This window comes from Haliotis asinina, chromosome 2, assembly GCF_037392515.1.
Source record: "Haliotis asinina isolate JCU_RB_2024 chromosome 2, JCU_Hal_asi_v2, whole genome shotgun sequence".
In the NCBI taxonomy this organism is placed as follows: Eukaryota; Metazoa; Mollusca; class Gastropoda; order Lepetellida; family Haliotidae; genus Haliotis; species Haliotis asinina.
In genome coordinates this window covers 71034674-71058332 of record NC_090281.1, presented here as the reverse complement: position 1 = coordinate 71058332, position 23659 = coordinate 71034674, and the positions used below count along the sequence as shown (strand labels likewise).

At 37.7% G+C, this 23659-nt stretch overlaps 1 protein-coding gene across 1 annotated transcript in view; it reads left to right on the top strand.

Annotated features, from left to right (window-relative positions):
* LOC137274239 (protocadherin Fat 4-like) overlaps positions 1 to 23659 on the top strand; it is a 141742-nt gene that overhangs the window by 41404 nt on the left and 76679 nt on the right. The window contains exons 2-4 of the mRNA XM_067807305.1: positions 19401 to 19596; positions 21548 to 21891; positions 22605 to 22806. Coding sequence (XP_067663406.1) covers positions 19401 to 19596; positions 21548 to 21891; positions 22605 to 22806 — 742 coding nt within the window. The remainder of the gene's footprint in view (positions 1 to 19400; positions 19597 to 21547; positions 21892 to 22604; positions 22807 to 23659) is intronic.

Below are 23659 nucleotides of genomic sequence, written 5' to 3'. Positions count from 1 at the left end.
ATCTGTATGTTTTTGCCTTTTGTTTTATGTCGCTAGAATCCTACACCTTACCAAAGGCTGTGGAAACCATGATAATACCGAAAATGTACTCAATCATTCATATAAAGATATTCAGTTTTGTTTGTATAGACAGAATTCTGTTAGGTCTGTAAAACAGTTTGAAATAGATCATTCAGGAAGAAATTCACTATTTCCACGGCCCTGACTTTGATCCAAGGGAAATAAAGAGATATGAGTAGAATGTTTCATAACCATATATGAATATTATTGTTATTTTTTGGCGGCCATATTTCTGATGTGCACAAAGAAAAAAACTGTTTTTGTATCCCCAGTTAGCAAGAATGATGCTTCAGTCATGTGTGATCAATGGCGGCATGTAAATACTCTCTCTAGGGTGGGGAGGTGTAAAACACGTTCAACCCAGACATATCAAAAAGAAAACTTATCCCAGCTCTGTCCTATCCATTGGATCAAAAACTTTATTGAATGCTGGAGCCAAAAGCTCAGAAACTTTTCACAATCATCAATAAATTCTCTTAATATTGAAATATTGTATTACACTTGAGGAACATAAACTCTGTACAAAAAAAACCCCAACAACACTCCTTGCTTAGAGCCATCTCACTGGGCGAGAGATTGTCAGTAAATCTAAATATTTGAAGCAAACATGAAGACATGTGGCTATCAACATGGAGACAACGGCTGTCCAAGGATCAATGGCTGGACTTTGTAATGATGAAAGCTACTGTGGACTTTCTAACCTTATGTTTACATTTTCCAGCACTTCTAGGGGTGATATTTAGGTGATTGTAGGTTCAATTGTCTTTTCATCGGCCTGTCGCTCATACACTCACGTAAACAGGACAAACAAATTGGGGCCTCTTCAGATCTGATGAAGAGGGGTTTGTCCAAGCTGGACTTTGAGATTAGGGCACATAGTCTGACTGACACCAGTCCGATCCCAACCTTCGGAACAAAGTACCCATTTGTGAAATCTTTCAACCAACATTAAGTTGAATAACTCACCAAGCTGGGCACCATGATGAATGACTTCCATGCTGATGTACATTGTGTTTGAGGTTGAGTTGCTCACAAGTTAAACATGACTTGTGTTTGATTGCTTTCTGATGCATAGACAGTCTTCTCAAGTATGGTGTGTACAATTGGTGGGTAAATACAGTGATCCCACAGGCTCGCCAAGACTTGCAGTTATCTGAAACACTATGAAATACTGGTGTTCTTCCTCACTAGTTGGAAGGAAAATATTCTTAGTTTCTCAGTGATGTTAGATTACAGAAACCAAAGCAGATTTGTAATAACAATTAAGTGTAGTGAGTGAATGAGAGAGTCACTAATTGCAAGTCAAATTGGCAGTATTTCAGTTATATCATGACTAGACAAATTATTATAATTGCATAGAGTATGATATCAAATTTTAAAAATAGTGTGAGAAAATATTAAAATCGGATGGTGAAAAGTTACTTTCACGAATAGTGACAGTTTTGATGAACTGTATAATTAAGTGCAAGAATGTAGGTTTTTCATCAAAGATGAAGAAACAATAATCTCGTTGCATATTTCCTGTCAAGCTTCCGTCTTATCTGATCAAGGGAAGTGAGGAATATTTAACACTTTTTTTCTCCCTGTTTGTGTTTTGAGAAGTCGAGTCCATATGCGGGGCATTGTGTGCAGGGACAGATGTGCTTTTACTGCTGCAAAGTGGTCTTCAATGTACGCTGTCACGTAACTTCTGCTATTTTGTCTGCCGAGAGAGGAGGAAATTACTTGGCTGCAGCTACATTCTGAGGCAGTGTGTGAAAAACTGTGATAACCTTGGTATTTAACACTTACTTTCTCTTCCTCCAAGCACTGTCTTGAGGGAGCTGTTTCCCCTCACACTGCCATATTCCAAGATTGCCAGATCTTAAACTGTCTGTGGAGACTTTTCCTTACCCAACCATGTCAAATGTGATCGTGTCTTATGAGAGTGGATTTAGCTAGGTCTTACAGAGGTGTCTTTAGGGAAATGCCTTGGTCTAGTGGATAATGTGTTTGCTTGTATTATCAGAAATGTCTGGGTTTCATTTTGACACTGTGTGATCACACCTTGTAGCTTCTTTGTGAAGATGTGTCTTTAGGGAGGTGTGTTGGTCCATTGGGTAATGTGTTTGCTCGTCTACAAAAAGATGTAAGGTTGATATTGAAACTCTGCCTGAAGGCAGAATTGTCTTTAGAGACTCAGTCTTCTCTCTAGTAGTTGAGTTTCCTCCATGGGAGACATAGTCCTCCTGAGTGTAATTTGTTTGCATCGCTTGCAAATGGATCATGTTTTCTTCATAAGCAACTTCTGAAAACTTAGAACTCCTCTTTATAAGCCATGTACAGCTTCATTGAGGTGGTATGGTTCAGCTGATAATGCATTTGCAAGTCATGGTAGTCTGGGTCCATTTTTTAATACATCAAGCACGAATAGTGATGATATCAAACTCATAAAGGCCAGTGGTATATATGCCTCTGAAGCAGTTTCTCCATTAAAGAGAAGTGCTTATTGATTGACAAAAATGTCAGATTTTTTTTATTCAGGAATTTCTTCTCACTCCTAACTACCTGTATTTACATTTCATGAACTGGCGGTGTTATATGTTATTGTGCACACAACTGTAAAAAGTCTATTGCATTAATTGTGTGCCTTAATATTCCCCAGGTCAGCCTTGCATAACATTATTACTTTGGTGGACGACCTTGCATTCATTTGCTTCTAACTTTGCCCCGGAGATACAAGAAGGGTGAGAAATATGTATTGAACCTGCTGGGTTATTATCGCTGAGATAATTCGTGGCAGGAGACGCTCGTCACAGGTAGAATTAAATGGGGGTCTAGGGAAAAGGCCACAATAGCCTTGTCCGCTCAGCACAGCTCTTCACAATACATGATTTACTGCTCATGACACAGGCATAATATCTACATTGCTCACCCTCGACTAATGGTCTGCACCCTCGTTAGGAGGCAGAGTAACTTCCCTTGTCACCCTTTACAGCCAGGTGTGAATGGTCATTAATGCCGTGTCGTTAAAGGCCATTGTGGAGGTCGAACATTACCATGATAGCCACAGCATACAGCCATTTTACTAATGGCAGGAATTAGGTTATGCCATGTGTGAGTGGTTTTTGTGATGGGATTAAAACAGATCGTGATCCAGAAATTGCAGAGTCAAGATAAATGCCACTTGATGAAAATAGAAACTACATTTCCTGTACAAACCGCATAGTTCCATTTACATAGAGAAAAGCCCCTGTGAATTACTCTGGGGACACTAAGCAATTGAATAGTTAAGTGATGACCAGACACCTATCCCCACTACAGCATACAAATGAGTTAATGTGATAAAACTCATGTTACTTGAAGTAGTGGAGAAGAAGATGTTAGCATGTATGCAAAGCAACTTGCGCATGTGCCATATATGGGAGTTACTTGTAGTTAAAACAGTAGCGTCTTTATGGATGTTGTAGCAATTTGTTCAAGGGAAGGGTTAAATAAACACTTTCAGTGAAAGCAGTAGACTAACATTTAGTCTCTGAATATATATAACTTTGATAGTAACACACCCATTTAAATTTAAAAGGAGCCCCTGGGTGACCAGAGATTCAGAACCTGATGAAATTCAGGCTTGCTTCATTTAAGGCTTTAGCATTGCAGGAAGGCTAGGGAAAATAATGTGGTTCAGGGACTGTGACAGACTATTGTGACAGTGAGATCTACATGCTTGCAACAGCAATATATTCAAAGGGAGGGTTAAACATAAGGTTTTGGGAGTATCCAGAATAGTGTGGAAAGGAGGTATCACACATGCCACTTGTATTTTCGTTGATTACATGACTCAAGCCGAAGAAGCAAAGAATGAAATATGAAACATAGGGACTGATTTATTGTATCCCATGGGCAGATCCAGAGGGGATGCAAACCCCACTTTTGTCCTGAAATTTTGTTCAATGACCATTGAAAATGGTAACTGAAAATCAATATTAACCCAGATCTTCATAGACAACTCATGAAAAAACCAAGAACAGTATCTGTGATAGGTCACGCCGAAGACCCAGGTTCAAATCCCCACATAAGTACAATGTGTGAAGACTGTTTCTGATGTTCCTTGCCTTGATGTTGCTGGAATGTTGCTAAAGGCAGTGTAAAACCAAAGTTGGTCAGTCAGTCTGTGGTAGGGATCATGTAAGTGTGTTCTTGTTGATATGTGTGTTCCATGTAAAGCCAGTTATCACCCTGCCAAACAAAGACAGTATAGATCAGATGAGTGAGTATAAATCTTATAATCCATGCTCAGTATCAGCTATACTCAAAATGACAAGCTGTCAGACATGTTGTAGTTTATTGTTACTTTGATTTAAATATGAATTGAATTTTGTAATTTGTCAGACACTTTCTCAGGAAAGATTCAGTAGATTTGGAATAAATTGAAGGTAATAATGTTAGGTGGTATTAAATCATGCATGTTAAATCCTAACCTGATAATCTTTTGATGGGAAGTGTATTATAAATGATCTAATCTTATTTGTATGACATTGATGTAAGTAACCCGACATAGCTTCCCTTCCTGTAGGGCATTCGCGGTTCAGAACATCACACCACATACTTTCTGTATTAACTCATCTTGGAACATGGCAAGCATGTCATGTAAATCATCAATCAGACTTCATCAATCATTAGCTTTTGACTGATTTCGGTCTTGAGATTGAACGAGCATTCCAGCAGATTCATATTCAGGACGGTTAGAATAACATTTTGAAGCTTAATGGTTAGAGGGGAAGTTGAATGAATTTAATGCCTTTGCTAGGTGACTTTAGGCAACTGAGAAGGGAGAAAAGAGGCAAATTTGTTTTTCCTTGCATCCTTACGATGGAAAGTGTTTGAATTCTTCCTTTAATGATAGGCCTCTGTTACTTGTTGAGAGTGGACAAAGACAGGGATTGGGGAGGTAAGAGGAACGGGGATAGCTGGTGTGAATTCACAGCTTTTCTGAGCAGTGTTTGCTGAAGAGAAATAACAGTTTCCCCTTTGCTCTCCATGGCTTATTGTGTGACAGTGTTACTAGTTGTACCCCGCCTGTACATACCTGTACTGAATGTGTGCTAGTGTGTGTTTAAACCTGGAGTGCTGGCAGTTGTGCACATCTACATACAGTCATTTTTATCTGTGTACTGCTTTTGCCATGATCAACCAGCCTACACTCAATTTGAACCTAGAGTACTAGCATGAATACACAATGCCATTTACTTTGAATACAGGCAGTCTACATGCAGTCATTTTAATCTGAGTAAAATGCTGCCATGATCAACCAGCCTATACTGGATTTAAACCTTGAGTATTAGCAGTTGCGCACATCTACATGCAGTCATTTTAATCTGAATAAGATGTCTGCCATGATCAACCAGGCTATACTTGATCTTTAAATGTTTTCGGTTCTAGGATAATACTGAATAGGAAATGGCATGGAATCATGGAACATTTGAATACCATATTATTTATCTGTAATGTGATATGATTTATGTCTCTTGAAATTCGATTTTCTACGATTAGGAGACCGTTAATAAGCATGACAAATAACTACTTTCAAAAATGCAAATTTGTTCCATACTGTACAATGAATTTACTGACCAGTAATTAAGATTAATTACTTTAAATCTTGATTTATAAGATCTCGTTTGAATTGCTTAATGATTTCAGAAATCATAATAAATTGTCCTGTGTTGCAGAAGAGAAAATAAATTTAAATAACTTTATTACTAAATTATTGCTGAGGTTAGAGGGACATTGATAGATAACTCATTGATAACTCTAATAATATTTCAAACGTATCAGACTTTTCTTTAGACAATACTTCATCAAATTGCCATTGATTATTTGTCAGAATGAAAATACAGGGGATTGTGTCGTAGAGTGCCATTCAACACTTGTATCAGTCTTGGAACCTGATTGCTGAGATTTGCAAACAAATTTCTTGACTTTGTAAATATGCTTTCTGTTCATGGCCCTAGTTTCATTTAACTCTGATGAATGTGAAACCATTTAATCCTGTTAATCCGTAAATAAGTGGTAGTTTTCGATGTTCATGTCACCCAAGTTTTAAATAGTTATTCAATTTTGTTTCAGTAAGCATATGAAGTTACTGAGCTATGTGTAGCAAATAGCTGTAACAATAAATATTTTCAAAATAATGATAATTAGTGATAGGTATATAACATACAGTTGTAACAATAGATATTTTGAAATAATGATATTTAGTTGCATTCATATATCATGTAGTTTTATGTCACTACAGTAGCACAATATAGTTACAAGCATGAAGGTATTGATTCCCTGACTTATATATATATTGCTTCCAATAGCTTTCCCTTTTGTTAAATGTCACTCTTGTCTGTTGTGGGTCCACACTGGAAACCTATTACTTGTGTCCACTCCCAGCTATTCCTAATTCCCAGCCACCGTGACGGGCTGTATTAAAATATGGCCAATCTATTGACTGTGCCACACTGCGTGACATTATTGAAAATTACATGCTAGTAGTCTTTGAATAAAATAACTCTGCGAGATCCATATTGTTAGCGTGGAAGAAGTGAATACAATCCATTGCCGAGGTTGGCATTATCCTGCCATAGGTCAGAATTTCAGGATTTAGTGACAGGGGGTATGTGAGGAGGTTTGAGCTCCCAGTTCGTCCCAGCATGCATCATTATTTGCAAAAGCTGGAGTGCATTTAACAAGAATCCATATACCTCTTTGTCGGGAGTCCACGGCCACTCTCAACAGATGGATGACCAATTGGTTATTTGATGTTGGTGAAGGAGAGGAAAAGCCCTTTATCTCGATCGTTCCCTGTTGGGAGCGTCCAAGGGCTATCTTGTCCAACACATTGTTTCTGATGACCAGTCTACCCATGGCTGAGGGGTCACGAAGGACCTATCCAGGTGGGCTTTGTCAAAAATCAGAAGATTCAAGCACTGTCAGGAAATGTTTTGGCTGGCAGACGTGGGACACAGCACCTCATGTTAGCTTATGGGTCAATGGTGGTGCAAAGAAATTGTGGTAATGAGCTTGGCTTTAGTAATGGTTTCTCTGAAAAGAGGAAACAGTGATAGGTAATTACGCATTCCGTGGGACATGCCTGGTCTAGTGGGGGAAGCAAATGTTTCTTTATGGTAGCCCCGAAATGACACCCTGACCAAACCTGTTTTCATTGAAACATAATCTCTGCAATCTTAAATCAATGTCCTTAATGGACTGATCTGGGTCTTGTTTGTTATAATCAGTTGGAAACCAAATACTATGTCCTGGGGCATTGTTTAGAGGTGGCATGAAGCTTGTAATACAAATGTGTGGAAACACAACTACAATCACAAGTTGACTAGTCTCCATTTAATTTGATGTCTGCCTGGACTGTCTGGCTTGGAACTCTTGGTTGGATATGAAGCATTCAATTTTACATAATTACAGACTGCATCATAGCAATTAAATTAAACCAGTGACAATGGCATCTCATATGAGGTTTTCCTGACAACCAGTGATCATCAAATAAAATTTGTCCATTTGACCTGGCTTGTCAGACAGTTGACAGGAGGACAGTATGGGCGAGAGTTCATGCTTGGTGCAAGGGTAAAACTCTTGATCCCGAGATTATCTTTTTGGTCATGTGAGGTGGATGGGTTCCCAAGACTACTTGAACAGTGTCAAGCTATTGTGGAAACGTTTCATATTCTGTAATTAAAGGATTTAGTATTGAATAGATCAAGTAAACAGAGCCAAGAATGTCCTTGAAAGGATGTCCACTGATAGCCAGTTAAGCTGCCTTTTATATGCAAGAATTTGAAGCTTGTAATATTCATCTTTGATTCTTATGCCCTTTTCCTACGTGGTAATTACTTTGGTACCTACAAAGGCTTTCAGATGTCTGTGTTCTACAAGATGAACAAGATGAGATTGTTGTAGAATTGTCAGTTATGAATTATGTCTTCTCATCTGCAGACAGTCAAGAGTGATGAGCTGCATGACCAAAACACACACTTGGAATAAGTTGTCAGTCTAGTAGCGTTACAGTGATTTGAATCATCGACACCTTGGAATAAGAGTCTCAGCAGATGACATAAGGTCACATGGTTTTGATGAAGTTTGCACGATTTTTTTAGTCATCATGTCTAAGTGTCGAAGATTCAGGAAATTGAATCATTCCCTCCTCCCCTCGAACAGACAAGTGAGATGTACTACCGCAATGATTTCCTGAAGAATTAGTTTGGCAGCCATATTGAGCACAGAACATATTGTTGTATCTAGATTGATGATTTCTTATTTTATGACTGAAGACCATATTAGGGAACATGTTTACACATCATATACACTGCTTCAAACTTGTAACCAATCAAATTCCCTTGCAATAAACAAACTGGCTGTCCATGTATATGTTTACAAATGGATAGTCTCTAAATGGCAATCGTTGAGAGTCAGGGTATATTTGATTTAAATACTCATCAGGGGCAAATGACACGTTTTATGACATGTTGAAACATGAGCACCTCCTATTACGAGCACCACCTCCGTATATCCTTGTATATTGATCTCAACTAATGCTTAGAGTTGCTGCTTTGTTTCTTATAGGCAATTTATCAGCGTTACATTAATTTCTGTTGATGTGCAGTCATATGGAAAGACAAATCATTTGCAGCCTTTCTACCACTGTCTGGTCATGGGAAGGAGCTACCATCCATCTTGCCTGTGATGTAGCAAAACCTGCAGTAATAAGCTTAAGTCAAACACCTCAACTTTCTTTATGGAGGATTGATTGACCACCCTTCAAAATGAAAAATTACCGGCATTAGCATTATGTAAACATGAAGGTCATGGTTTACGGGAATAGTAGCTCAAAGGTGTGAAAAACAAACAACATAATTCAAGATTGAATAGCTGTAAACCCAAATTGAAAGGTTCTGTTCTTGTCATTCTGACGTCTGTGAAAGAAATGGATGCAGTTTTAGAAGATCTGCTATTCATTAAGGCTTGGTCAATGGTCTGGGCTAACATTCATTAATCTCCCTTGAAAGGACAGGCACCATGCCCAAATCAATAGAGATTACCTCCCCTTGACCCCTTCATGCTCAGGTAAATATGAGCAGACGTCAACACGTGGCAGGAATCTTGAGATGAATAAAGGACATTAAGATTGTAGCAAGGTCTTCCTCCTATTGTGTGCCCTTGACAGTGGAGGTCCAGTTGCCAGGAAGTCCAGTCCCTAGATACTGGTCTTGACCAGTAATATTCATTATTATTCATTAAAAGTTTGCAATCTCTTGGTCAAGTTAGTCTCAAGAGACACCTTTCAAACTAGCATAGATGACAACATTATCTAATGCCACATATGTGATATTATTCAGAAGTATCTAAAGGAATTACAGATGGCTTGTCCACCCCATCACATCATGATCCTTGACCAGTCATATTCAAATTTATTCATTAGTAGTTATGCTTTGATACAGGGCTTGATCCAGCTCACATTATTGTACAGCTCTGACCACATACTATCTAATGTCATTGTACTCTTTATTATGCTTTTGAGTCACTGCTGGATTTAAGCTATCAAAGGCAAAAAGTTGTAAGGATCTGAAAACAGCCAGTGTTAATCTGCAAGCTGTTTCTTTGAAATACCTGTTTTAGCCTGAGGGAGAAAGCCTGAAAGTCGAAGTGATTGTCTGGCCCAGCATATGGTCATAGCTGAACACAAAGCCAAGTTGTTTTATGTTCCTTTGAATCTCTGTGTCCTTTTGAGTGTGTTCCAGGTGACAGCCTAGCCATTGACCAATGGTCACATGTATGAACTGTCCATCAATCGGCCATTTGGTCATTGTACTGTTTTGTTAAGAGTGCCCTCAGGTGGTCTGCTGGACCCTATTCTTTCAGTGTTAATGCTTGATTTTAAGGGCTCTCATTTTCAACATTCGTCAGGATTAATTATAATCATGAAGGCTATCTTTGCTAACACTTGTATTATCAGTTTGCAGGCTTTGTTCTCAATGTATTTGTCTGTTTAATTTGTCCTGTGGATGTTCTGACCTGAATAATTAACACACAAAAACTGCTTGCATGAAAGCTTTATCAAATTGTCGCACATCTGTTTTATTTTAAATGTGTGGATTTTAAAGGAAATTTGTCATGCTTCTGTTCTTGTGTATTTGATTATTTTTTGTGCCAGTCAAATGAAAATCAGAGGCTTCTGAAACTTAAATTTCTGAATGGTCTAATTACAGGAAATTGACTCAGTCAGTTTCAGTGAATTTTCAACAATATTTCAGATAAGAATGGAAAAAATATATAATTTTGGGACACTGATAAAGATGTTTTGAATGAAGATTGATATTTCTGCATGGAATTTGGTTAAGATACGTGTGGTCATCTTCTCTGTAATCATTAAAAGAGAAAATTTGCTGAAATTGAAATAATTTTCTGAATCAAACCAAGATTGAACAGCGTTAAATTGCTTTAATAGATGTTTTCCATTACGTTTGCATTTGCAACCAAATTTGTTTCAAGCAAACATTGCATTGATGAAACCGTCTTGAATTTAAAGAGATGTGTGAGAAAACGCTCATTAATCCAACATAGCAACATCACTTTTTTTTAATCAATTTTGACACGATTCCATTAATAGAATTAAATCATCAAAAAACAGACCCTGTTTGATTTTTTGTCTCCAAGTCAAGGAATGGGGTATTAATTATTCATCTTCATTTGGAGACTCTGGCACACACCACCTTCGTCTTAGAGAAGCAATTTACAGAGGCCAGGTTCTCAGAGTTAAAAAACTTACCAATGCAGTTTGAATTTCTCCCCAGGGATTAACATTGATTGTACTCTTGACTTGGCATGTTATCTTCATTTATCAAACCCAATTGAAAAAAACATAGCATTAATAGGCCAAGGTTTTTCATATTTCATTTTCATCTTTCTTCAAGTTTGAATGGCGAGATGGGACAAATTTTATTGATCAATTTCAGTTTTCAACGCATGTATTTCTAAAGTTTTCATCTGTATTGATACCATGTGAATATTTTTTAGAAGGTTGTGATTCTGGTTCTTAGTTCAAGATGTTATGTGACAATTGGATTTTCAATTTCTTCTGTGAATGAGACAATCTGCCACAAATTACAGGCAACCTTTGTGCTCAGGCCTGTGTGCATGTGCAGATCTGAGAAGTCCCACCAGTCTTGTTCTTGAGCGGTACCTAAAATGATTGGACGATTGCAGTGTGTGGCTTGATTATAGATCCTGATGGCATTGATTGTTGCTCTTTTTATCAAACACCGGTTTGGATGACTGTTGTGTGGCAGGAGAATGCTCCTGTGTGAAGTCCGACAAAAGACAATTTACTTCTCCATGCACATCGTGTATAGCTAGTGTACTTGTGGAGCATGTTCATTGCTTTGGGTAACACCTAGTGTCCTCTTTGAATTTCAGTGATATTTTGGGTGGTGGGGTAGCCTAGTGGTTAAGGCATCTGCTTGTCATGCTGAAGGTCTGAGTTTGATTCTCGAAAAAGGTGCAGTGTGTGAGGCTCATGTCAGGTGTTTCTTTCAGTTGATATTGCTGCAATATTTCTAAAAGCCATGTAAAACCATACTCATTTACTCATTCAGTGATATTCATATAAAATTATTTGCCTCTTTGCCTTTTATACCCAATGGAATCTGTTTTAGCAGATATCACAAGCGATTGTTCTCTGATGTTGACATTATTATATTTCTTTGCCTGGAGTCAATTATGTACAGATCAGAGTATTAAATTTCACTATTGTGGCTGGTAGCATAAAGCAAACAAACAGCTGGTCTCTGAAATGAACACATTTTACATAAAAAAATGAAATAAAATACAATAAAAAGGAGCCTGGAGACTTTCTTGTGGTAATCTAGACTTGCATAGACAACAGACTACACAAAGCGATATGCACTCTCAGGTGGTCACTAATCTATATTTCAAGTCAGTGAGCCATACATGTGCTGCATGTATCCAGATACAAGTCATATGTAAATTTCAGTGTGTTAGATAGAGGCTAGGTATGTCTGTATTCCTGTTTTGCAAGAGGTAACATTTGGTGTGGAGGTGTTGTAAACAGAGACACATGTCACCAAGGATTATGGCGACAGTGTGTCCAGAACATATGATAATACTTCACAGTGATACAGTGCAGCAGTAGCATCACTGCTCTATCATCATCATCACCATCACATGCTCATATTGGCACAGAAGTCATTATTGACACTGCACATTGTTGATGTATCTTTCCCATCAATATCGAACCAGGTTTTACAGTCACGCTTCATATTCATGTGTATATTGATGAACTGTTTCACATCGGGAGTATGAAAATCAACACTATGAATAAATTAACGCTTTTTGAGTTGTATGTGTGACTTCAGATAGATATGTGAATATTTATGATCATTGACAACATACTCTCACGTTTGCAGTGAAGTCTTTTATGACACAATAGTTGTCTCTTTTAATCATGTTAATTCTGTCTCTTTCTGGTATGTTTTCCTTACGCTAATGATGCATATTTCTGGCTATATCCAGAAATATAATGGTCGTTGATTTCTAACTTTGCAACTGGTTGTTTATGAAGTATGTGAATATTTCTAGTCAAAAGTGCAAAATGACTCAAACAACTACAAACATCAGGCCCTAATTTCTCGAAACAAACTTGATTTTTTTCAAATTTGAGCAAATGCACAAAAATTCATTTCCCAGAATAAACTGAAATCGAAATTAAACTCAAACATGGCAGATATTTTGAGTTTGGTGGATAGATTACTTAAGTTGTTTGTGGTAGGTCAGTTGAAATTTGAATGAAAACACAGTTTGATTTTAGAAAATGGGTCCAGATGTTCAAAAAGCCCTGGAACACTAAAACCACTGACCACACAACCACAATGCCTCAGTTCATTGGTCACCCTTTGTTGTGGTTGACCAACCACAGTGTATTTTACAGATACTAGTGGTTATCTGTCAGGGGACTTTACTACCTATTTATTTCAGGTTAAGAAAGTGGTGTTGACACTGTGTATGTGCTGGGGCCTCCTTCTCTGGGGCACTCCAGCATGAGCTGTGGATTATAGCCAATGATACAAACTCACTGGAAGGGGCCTTATCTAACCAGTCTTCAAAGGTTAATAGGCTGAAGAGCAATAAATGAGACCCAGTCACTGTAGAGCGTGTAAAAGTCCTTATCATTGGATTCATGTTTACTTTAGAGTGTGTAATTCCTGATTAATTGCTTAATGAATTCATGCTTCTTTTAGAGGAATTCTTTGATATATTTCATGCACCTTGTAAATGCTCATTTTGAGGAGAAAGTCAGTAACTGGATTGTTGCTTGTTTGTATGTTCATAAATTATTTTCTGGTATAAAAACTAATTGTAAAATTGGGTGTAATCTTTTATATTTGATTATTATAACAGTTTTCAGTGAGAGTGCCTGTATTGTAGTAGTTCCTGGGTCACAAACGGAAACAACGTTCTCCTGTATTATTATGCATATGAAATATTTTTCTTTAATAATACATCGCTTGATGAGTTTCTGCCTCTTCAAGACAGACTTTTTAAATAATTTCTGAGCACCTCTTAAGTGATGTATTGTGAAAGAAATATCTCCGTGTTTATGTTCATGTTTTGCTATATATTCAAACAATTTACTTTGGCATTACAACACAAATACAATGTATATTTTACCTGTAAGGGCTCCAGGAAAAATTGGCATTATTTTGTTGATAATCAGTAATATGTTACCAGTACAAAGTTAACCAGTGTGAGGTGATGTTCATCAACGTGGCCATGTGTATGATATGAAATATTGTATAACACTTGATATTTCCCCAGCTCACATGTGGTATGCATTAGCCATGTGCTAAATACATACCTGCTTGTCACTCACAATGCTGCTAAATCTTACACAGCTCCTCTTCCGAATTCACACTCTCTTGGCTTGTTCAATCATGAATTGGGCTTCCTTTGAGCTTTTTTAGGTTTAATTTATCAAGAACATGTTGTCCTTCCTAAATTGTTACCATGGCAACGAAGAGGTTACAAGTGCATCCTGATTGACATTGTATTAGATTTGCAGTGTGCATTAATGAGAAAGGACAAAATTCGCTGATGGGAAAATTGTCAACCTGGAATGAAACAAAGGAAGAATGATGGAGGTGAAATCTTATTTTTGGACATATTTAATGGCTGAAAATTGAGATGTTAAGATGCTAGTGTTTTGGTTTGGAGTGAGAATGGATGAAATATGTAGACATGGATGTTTGGTCAGAGGTCTGCAAGCATATGGTGGCCACATTGTTGGAGGAAACAGTAGTCATGTTTGCTTGTCTACTTAGCCTGTGCGTTGTGTTTGTGTGATTGAGAGAGAGTGTTGACAGCCATACAGCTTGATCACCACCATATATTGGTATAAGGTTGCCCATTGCATCTCTCAAGGAGCAGACGGACTGACCAGTGGCTACTATCAACATAACTCAAGGTGGTATTACAGCATGGGCAACATTCTCCTCCTCTATCAGCGGAGTAATGTGCATTAAACCTTCTTGAAAAACAAATTATCAAGTCTGTGATCAATTAAAGAGTCTGGTATGCAGACTTTGTTGTGTCTGGTGGAGATACACTCAAGTTTGCTGATAGTAATTCCTTCAAGATCTGTAATGAGGTGCATCGTGTGATTGCATAATACTGTCCCAGAATTCACCTCTACAAGCACGATAAAGAGTCAGTTTACAATTTATATAGCTATCATTCATGTTTACGTTCCCTCTTTCCAAAATATTACTTTCATGTTATTGACATGAAATCCTTATTTTGTAAACACATTCCTCTATCAAGTGTGTTTGAATTTTTCGAACTATAATGTAAAACGTGTTCGTGATATTTGAGAATGTGAAATTTTAACTTAGACAAACTGTGGAAAGAATGAGCCCGGGAATTCTGGAAATCCTGTTTTGTTTGCCCAGAAACCAACCTGTCAGGGATTCCTGCAGCTCGGATTAGTCGTATCATTGCTAAGAAAACAAATTTGGTGGGGTTATTTGTTAACACTCTTGGCAATGAGATACCCTGAATTGGACTCTGACATGAGAGCAGGCTGGAGAGCTGGGTGCAGGTTTGGAAGTTTGGACCAAGTAGAGCTGGTTTTGTGATATCGAATGCTTAAAGTCTTGTCTAATAATGGAGTTTTGCTGTTGTTCGAGAATAAAACAAATAAAAGTTGCGCTGAGATTGATTTCTATAGTCATGCACCTAGGTAGGTCATTTAAAGACTGCTCTCTCTCTCTTTTTATTCAATCACAAATAAAGGAGTGTTGTTTCGGACAGTGTGAATTGATTTTACATTTAAATGAAGATTGATGAAAGGTATTAGGTTAACACAGAGAAGGGTTGATAAATCACAGCATGTTCAGCAACCATTTTGCATCGTAATAGTAGAACGACCTGGAGTTAATTTCACCAGTTTCAGGTTAAGAAAATTAGATTTGAAAAGTTTGTTTGAAAGATAAATAACCAGTCTCCTTCTTGAATAAATAAGCCAGTAAAATCTGCTTAATGAGCTTTCCTTTTCTTCATTCATTCATCTGTCATTCTGGCAGTTCATTTAGCTTTCCCCTTGATTAAGTTTTATGTTGTGCAGCTCACATTCTGGCTGATGATAAGGTTAAGTCTCCACATTTGAAATGAAAGATCAGGCAAGAAAACAATGCGCTATGATTGATTGTGTGGGTACAGTTTGCTGAGAAATAATTCTTTTGATGTTTTGAAAATATGAATAATGCATCATAGATATACAGTTCTTTCATGGATTGCTGCGACAATATGAGCTTGAAGTCAGTTCTGTATACTTGTTCTCGATCCATTGTCATGAATGGATACAACTGTTGCCTACATGATTCATCAGGTTGTTATGTCTAGGAGGGTAATAGGTTTATATCTACTCATGCGAGACTCAGACTATTTATGTTTATTCTCTCCTGTTTACCATAGAAACGGGACAATAGGAAGCAGAAGATGTTCTCTGCTGGTAATGAGACAAGTTGAAACATTCACGTTTTGCTAACCTCACAAGCCAGCATTGCGTGAGTCTGAAAGGGCCTGTGGAGAAAATGTCACATTTCATGAAATACATTTTAATGATTAGGTTTACACTGGGCAGATAAGGGTGTGAAACTGATGATCGCATGTTGTATACAATAGCCTTATTGAGCAACCATTAGACTTGGGAAATCAGGCATTGAAAATCGATCAGTGGTCCGATTAACTGTTTGAAATGGAGGATGTTTCAGGGAAAAATGTCAAAATGGCATGGTTAGATTTCATTACATGTATTGATGTGCTTTGTTTTAACATGGTATTTGTGTGTGAAGCTAGGACTAATGAAAACTAACACTAGGGCAGCATGTTGCACATGTGAGGATGTACTTGTTTAAATACCAGCTTGGAATGGAACATGCGGCCATGTTGTGTCGGCCATGTTGGAATCAGATCATCACAGTGTGAAGCCTTTTTCTGAAAATGCAAATCAGCAATTTCCTTTTTTCTAACACAGTGGATTTGGGTAGTCCACTTTTTGTAAGTGTGTTTGCATGTCTTGATGAACGCCTCAAATCCTCCAAGGTATGATTTATGTTAAAACTTTTTAGTCTCGCAGCAAATGTCTTCAGAAGTGATTATGAAGCACAAAGCAGTATGAATTCGAACCATTAAAGTCAGTGGGTAGTTAGTCTTGAATATTTGCTGTAACAGATTCTTAAAGCTGTAAAAGGCAAAAGCGTGATGAAAATGATATGAAGGATCAGTAAAAACTATGGGAGTTCATGGCATATTCAGTTCAAGATGACAACTGTTTATCAAATTAAATTTTACATCTTCATAATGTTAACTGACAAGTGTCACTCAAGTAAATACTTGCAAATACAGCAAAAGAATTCAATTATTTGTCTGGTAAGGAGCAAACAATGAGGAAACTTTCTGCCACCCAGTTAAACGAAGTTTGACCAATCTCTTCGAGACCAGATTTCATTCTAATGTTCATTTGGTAAAATTAACTGATTTAAAATAAGACAGATTCCAGGGTCTCCTGCCAGAAACCCTTCCAGGCAACAGACACGGTCTTTATGTGACTGTAAACCAAACACACTTATCAGTTCTCAATTCAGATCTACCCAATTACGATGTTTACCGTACTGCATGCTTACTAACACTAAATGGTAGAGCTCATTAAGTTCTCATTACACCTGCTATAAACTACTGATCTCCCAGCATTCCCTTCAACCCCATATCGAGGATACAATACTCACATAATCCTTATTCGAGGACAGCCTACTGGTTTTCTCAATCTAACCTGTGTCCAATTTCGAACCTTACGGGTTCATGCACGTGCTTATAATTGAGGCAGAGTTGCTGTAGGATTCATAGTGACTATTTAGAGGATAATTACTGCAGAATCATAATGAGTTTGTGTTTCCTAATGTTGAGTGTTGCTCATAATAGCGTGGAAATTTGTGTCAATGGACACAGCAGATGATTGAATTTCATTGTGGCGTGATTTATGTTTATTACTTGACCCAAAGAACTTTATAGGGTTTGGTTTTAATTTAAATTTAACTCATCTTCTCCTTTTTGTCATGACATCAAATTAATTCCTTGCCATTTCCTACATGTGAACAAAGACATATTCTCAGATTGAAAGAGCATATTGTTCGCATGTATGTAAGATATGCCGTTTGATGATTCTCACATTATCTGTTGTTAGGCTAGTATTATGTATGGTAAACACTATAGGAATTCCCTTTGAAATAAACCAGCTCTTTTGCAAGGATACTTGGTCCTTCTCATGACCTTTTATCCAATAGGATAAGCATTTAAGCCCAATACAAATAAATCATTCCTGTCTTTGACCAGTAATTTTTTCCCCTCAGGGAAATATTCCGGCAACTCTGACTTGGGATTGATATTTAGCTTTTCACTTTCCTTTGATCTACCGTCATCTTCGACTAGTTGTGTCCTGTCATCTTGGCTGCAGACATTTGGAATAAGACTGAGACCTGTTACATTTAATCATGTGGAATATATCTGTCAATTTGAGACCTTTTTTGTGATGGATTCTTTGCATTGCTGCTTTGACTCTGGCGATGTAATTCCTATGTCGTGACCAAATCATGCTTTGATATCTGTTGAAATATATTTGTATCATAAACTATTTTAAAGTGTAATGTTTAAGCTCATTTGTAAATGTATCATGAATGTTATAAGACTTTTTTTGGAACTGAAATCAATGTTGGAGTATTATGAATTCTTACAAGACATCTGTGTCACCAAATGCCAGGTAACCGCTGATGATATTATGGCAACTGGCCTTTAGATTTATATGCTCTCCACCTAGGTGACAGCTGGGTAAATATGAAAGTACATAATCCTTGCAGCACTTAGATAGGGTGTGATCAGGCTGACATATTTGTATTCTGTCATTTTAATGTCATTGCATGAAATCATTTTGGAATTTTGAAATGTTAAGTGTCTTGAAGGTAATAAGTAAAAGCAATAAAACTAACTAAAGAAAGAGTCCATTGTATGATTCCAACTACAATGAGAGGGTGATAATACTGGGTGTTTGTCAAAATATGAGCACATCCTGCACCAACAGGTCCCAGGTCCTGAATACATGCAAAGCCAAGTCAGATATTTACTTGAAAAAAGAAATACCTGGAGCACATAGTACAAGTCAAAATAGGATGTTGCAAATTATACAGAGTTTGAAACAGGTGACATATCTAAGATAAACTGGTATTTGACATCAAAGGTGCAGAAATGAATGATGCACACAATTGTACAGGATACGCTTAGATATGACACATGCATCATCATACAGAAAGTACATAAACAAGCGTACACTTTAGTCATCATCTTCATGAACATATGCAAACAGTGTGCATCATTTTGAATTAAATTCACATGTGGGAATGTGTTATATTTGTCATTACACTTTCTCAGCGAAGTGCAGATTTTAATTGTCGAGTTTACTGGTGGAACCTGCAGTGGCTGAATGGGTTAGATTGCTGACTTCGCATGCTGACAGTCAGGTGCCTGACTCTGAGAGTATGGGTTTGAATCTCGGGTGGGAATCAACCCAACAAGAGTACTAAAATCTGCACTTTTTTTGTTTGAGAAAATGTAATCCCATGTATAGCATGTGTATCATCTTGTCATGTGTATTTTTACAATTTATGCAAAAAACAAATGTATTTTTGTGAAATCCTTTATTTTGGTGATCAAAATATCTGTAGTATACTGATTTTGTTTTCCAGGCTCAGATTCGGATTGTGGATGAGAATGATACACCCCCACGCTTCTCAAGCTCCCTCTTCCAGGAGACCGTGTCAGAGAATGCCCAGCTTGGACAGTCTATATTGAAAGTTGATGTCTCTGACCCAGACACCATAGGCAGCACACAGTTGCAGCTGAATGGAAACGGTGCTGAGGATTTCTCTATAAGTCAAGATGGTGGGTGATAAATTCTTTTTACATTCTTTGAGTTTATAGCAACATATCTATTGCTATGAAGCCCTGCTAATTTGGAAGTTCTTGGAGCCATAAGAAATATATGCCACCTTAAGAACAGATAGCCAGTATTGCATGATGGTGCGAATATGAGATGTTTGTCAGGTAGGAGTCACCAGGCAACAAAAGGTAGTCCTGGCTAACAATTAGTTTCTGAAATAACATTGAGGCAGTCTAGACTTGCCAAATCACCCTAGACTTGAGTCAGTCTTCTATTTAATCTGTTCTCTTTTGTTTGGATCGGAGCCAATCTAGACTTGCCAAAACATTCTAGACTTGAGTCAGACTCCTATTTAATCTATTCTCTAGGGTCTGGGAGACAGACTAGAGGTAAGACAATATTGAAGAGTCTGTATTAGATTATTTGAGTTGAAGTTCACAAAGTTTGCTTTATATTTTCTACAGTGTCTGAATTTCTAGACACTGGCTTATCTTTGATGTTGATGCATCCTTTGACCATTTCACATGACAAACACTTCACAGCTTTTCCTGAAATTCTCATGATTTCAGTTCCCTTTGCTACATTTCTGATGTCCATTCCTGCCTCAGTAGAATTCCTTTTCTCTACGCCTTTAATGCTGAAAGTGTCCTTGTGGCCTTTGTTCCAATATGGTGGCAGTCAAAGTTCTTTACCTGAACTTTACATCCCATGCCTGATCTCAACGATCGGTTTGTAGAACAAGAATAAAAAGATTTGCTTGAGTTGAACCTCAAGAGATATGGACCAAGTCATAGAACCAACCTGTTCTGTGAAAAGTCAGGAAAGTGAAATAATCTTGGCAACCGAATAGGCATTAAAACATACTTCTACTCCAATTGAAGACTGCAGTCCATCAATTTGTCTGTTACTTTAGGTCCCAATAGTCTCTTGGAGCTCCACAGCATGTCTGGCACCGATATGTCTTTATTGTAAAGAAGAGATTTCTACCCCACTATAAAACAGTGCACTCTAGAACTTTCAACTCTGGATTTTAAAAAGTTCAGATTTAATTTGATTAAGGAAATGGGTTTTTCTTTTTGAAAGATTTTCTTCTTTAGATTTAATAACTTTCTTGTGAAAATACAGATAAATCTAGGTCTGTTGTAGTTTTTGCCTCGTTCTTTATAACTTGACTTCTCTCAATTAATTTCAAAACTTTTCAAGACCTGTTTTGAAATGAGAGCTCCCAGCTTCCAAGCCATGTAATGTGTCTAAAGTCCTTGTAACATGGATGGATTAGGGCTGACTTCAAATTTCCATAGATGACTGCAGTGCTGGGAAGTTCAGCTTCCTTGACGCTGACGTGATGAATATTTCACCAGTTGATCATTTTTTAACGGGAAGGAACAGAAATAAGTGATGCTTTGGAGATGGAGTTGAGTGTTAACCTGTCTCTCCTCCCCTGGCCTGGAGGGTAACGACTTCTGCACATCTACCATGAATGTGCAGTCAGGATTGGGAAAATTAAGTTAATTCCCTCAAGAGATCAGGTTTAAGCTGCTGAAACACGAAACGGCTGCATCAGGGGATTTTTAACTGTATCTCTTTTGAATAAAATCTAAATTGTCAACCAATTTTGCCCATACACTGTATGATTGAGTTGGCTTCTTAGGAACCCCTTCAGAGAATTAGCTTATCTGCAAGCATCAACTGACAGTTTCAAGGGGGAATCTTTATCAGTAGCTTTTGAGAAGAATGGAGTCGACAGTTGGTTAATCAATTTGACTATTTGTTGCCAGTGCTAATCAAGCTGGAATCTTAGAAATAAGTTTTATGTTAACACACTTATCTTTATTGACGAAGCTGATGTTTATGTTGGTTTAGTTCCGAGTTTACACACATTGTTATAAAAAAAATCAGTCCGTACCAAAGTGTCTACAGCATGAAATCATTAATAAATTGTTTTTATTGCAGGTACTTTGAAAACAGCGAGAGTTTTGAGTCGGTCCCGAAGGAGATCGTACGCTTTCCGTGTCCAAGCTTCAGATGGGCAACAGACGTCATTTTCCGATGTTCAGATCTCAGTCAGGGACGAAAACAATCATCCCCCTGAGTTCACCCACTCGTTTTATTCCTTCGATGTCCCAGAAAACTCTGCAATTGGCACAACAGTTGCTAGTGTCACAGCCATTGATCAGGATGATGCAGCCAATGGTCAGGTGACCTATGAACTGGTTTCTGATTGGGGGAAAAGCAAGTTCCAAGTTGAAGGCAGCCTTGGCACCATAACACTGATTGACCAACTCGACTTTGAGGAGGTAAATAAAACTCTAGCCACAAGTACATCTTTACTACACATAGATGGACAGTTCCAATATATAATAGCTAAGTTACTTGAGAGAAGTGTATTATATTTCATTTTAGCTTCAACGTTTTGAAGAGTTTGATATCGTCATGATGATTTTGCATGAGTCACGCCACAATGGAGAGTGCTAGAGAAACACATACCTGTCTGAGGGCCTTCATAGATATATAGCCTGTCAGTAGGACAATTGTACATACCATGCTTTTATGGATTTGCAATTCATGTTTCGTAGTGCAACCTTACCTCAAACAGTTTTTCTGAGTTGCAGACAGGAAATTTGTAATAACATTTATGTCCACTTTTTGTGCTCTTCTGCTTCAAAGAGCCAGACTCGGCTGCTTGCTGCTCAGGATAATATACATATTGCAAATACACTTTCAACCAGAAAATGCTTTGATCTGATCCACTTTCTCCCAAAATTAGATTTGGTCATAGACTTGGGACTTTGGATGAATGAAATGTAAACAATCTCTTAATTCAGTTGCAAAACTTTCCATTTGTGAAAGTGAATGTATTTTAAAGTGGTTGGTTTCAATTTTGATATGAATTGATAAGGGAGGGCAATAAATAGTCTGTATGGGAACCATATTTTAATAATTGTTACATCTGTGTCTCTTGCAAGTAGATCAAAGTTTCCATCTCAAATGTTCTGTTTGTGTATTCTAGGTACAGTTGTATACCCTGAACATCTCCGCTAATGATGGCGGCAGTCCCTCGCGTGTCAGCACTGTCACTGTCTACATGAATGTGAAGGATGTTAATGACAACACGCCTGTTTTTGATCCAATGTCTTACAGTCAAGAAATCTGGGAGAACGCCCCCATTGGGACGACACTCCTCAACGTTAGTGCCACTGATGTAGACACAGGTATGTAGGCTTATTGTCTTTCTTGGATGTATCAGGTGTGCTGAAACTACAATCTGCTGTGAGCATTATTAATTGCAATCATGGTGTTAATAAGATGATTTGGGCTTACCAAGAATAGTGACAAGCCGAGGATTACTGATTATTTGAACAGTTAATGGATAACTTTGTTTCATTTCCTGGTATATTTGGTATCATGTGACATCTTGTCAAAGTGAGAAACAAAATGGCGACATTTACGGAACCTACCATAGTACATTATACCATCTCAAAAACAATTCTCAGTAATTACATTTGCTGGAACAAAAATAATTTTCTGGTGATTACTAAACACGGATAAGTAACGAAAAAAGGCATGACACCTTCTTGAAGTGTTGCTGTACATTTGAAAAATGTTGAGTTTCACATTACTCATATTTCTTCTGTCAGCTACACTCCTGGTTGCTAGGACTGTCAAATTTCATTACAGTGTAATAAATGATGGTTGACATTCATTAGGTGGATGGTGCATTGTTTTCAGTATTACATGGAAAACAGGAAAGTTGTGAATGACGACACACTGTGTGTGTTAACAGTGGAATAAGTAGGTCCCCAGTGCTTGTCAGAAGAGCTGACCTGAAGTTGTCATGGTGTGGGACATGGCCGATTGTTGCCATATTCCCAGCTTGCATGGGATGGTGGTTATAATGTCAATCACAGGGGTTTTTTTTGGTTATTATTTTACCCCACTAACATAGCTATAATAATGCTGACAAGTCAGTCCAATATAGTGCTTACAGTTCTTACTTTGTGAGGAAGCCTAGTGGTTAAAGCATTTGCTTATCATGCTGAAGACCTGGGTTCTATTCCCCACACA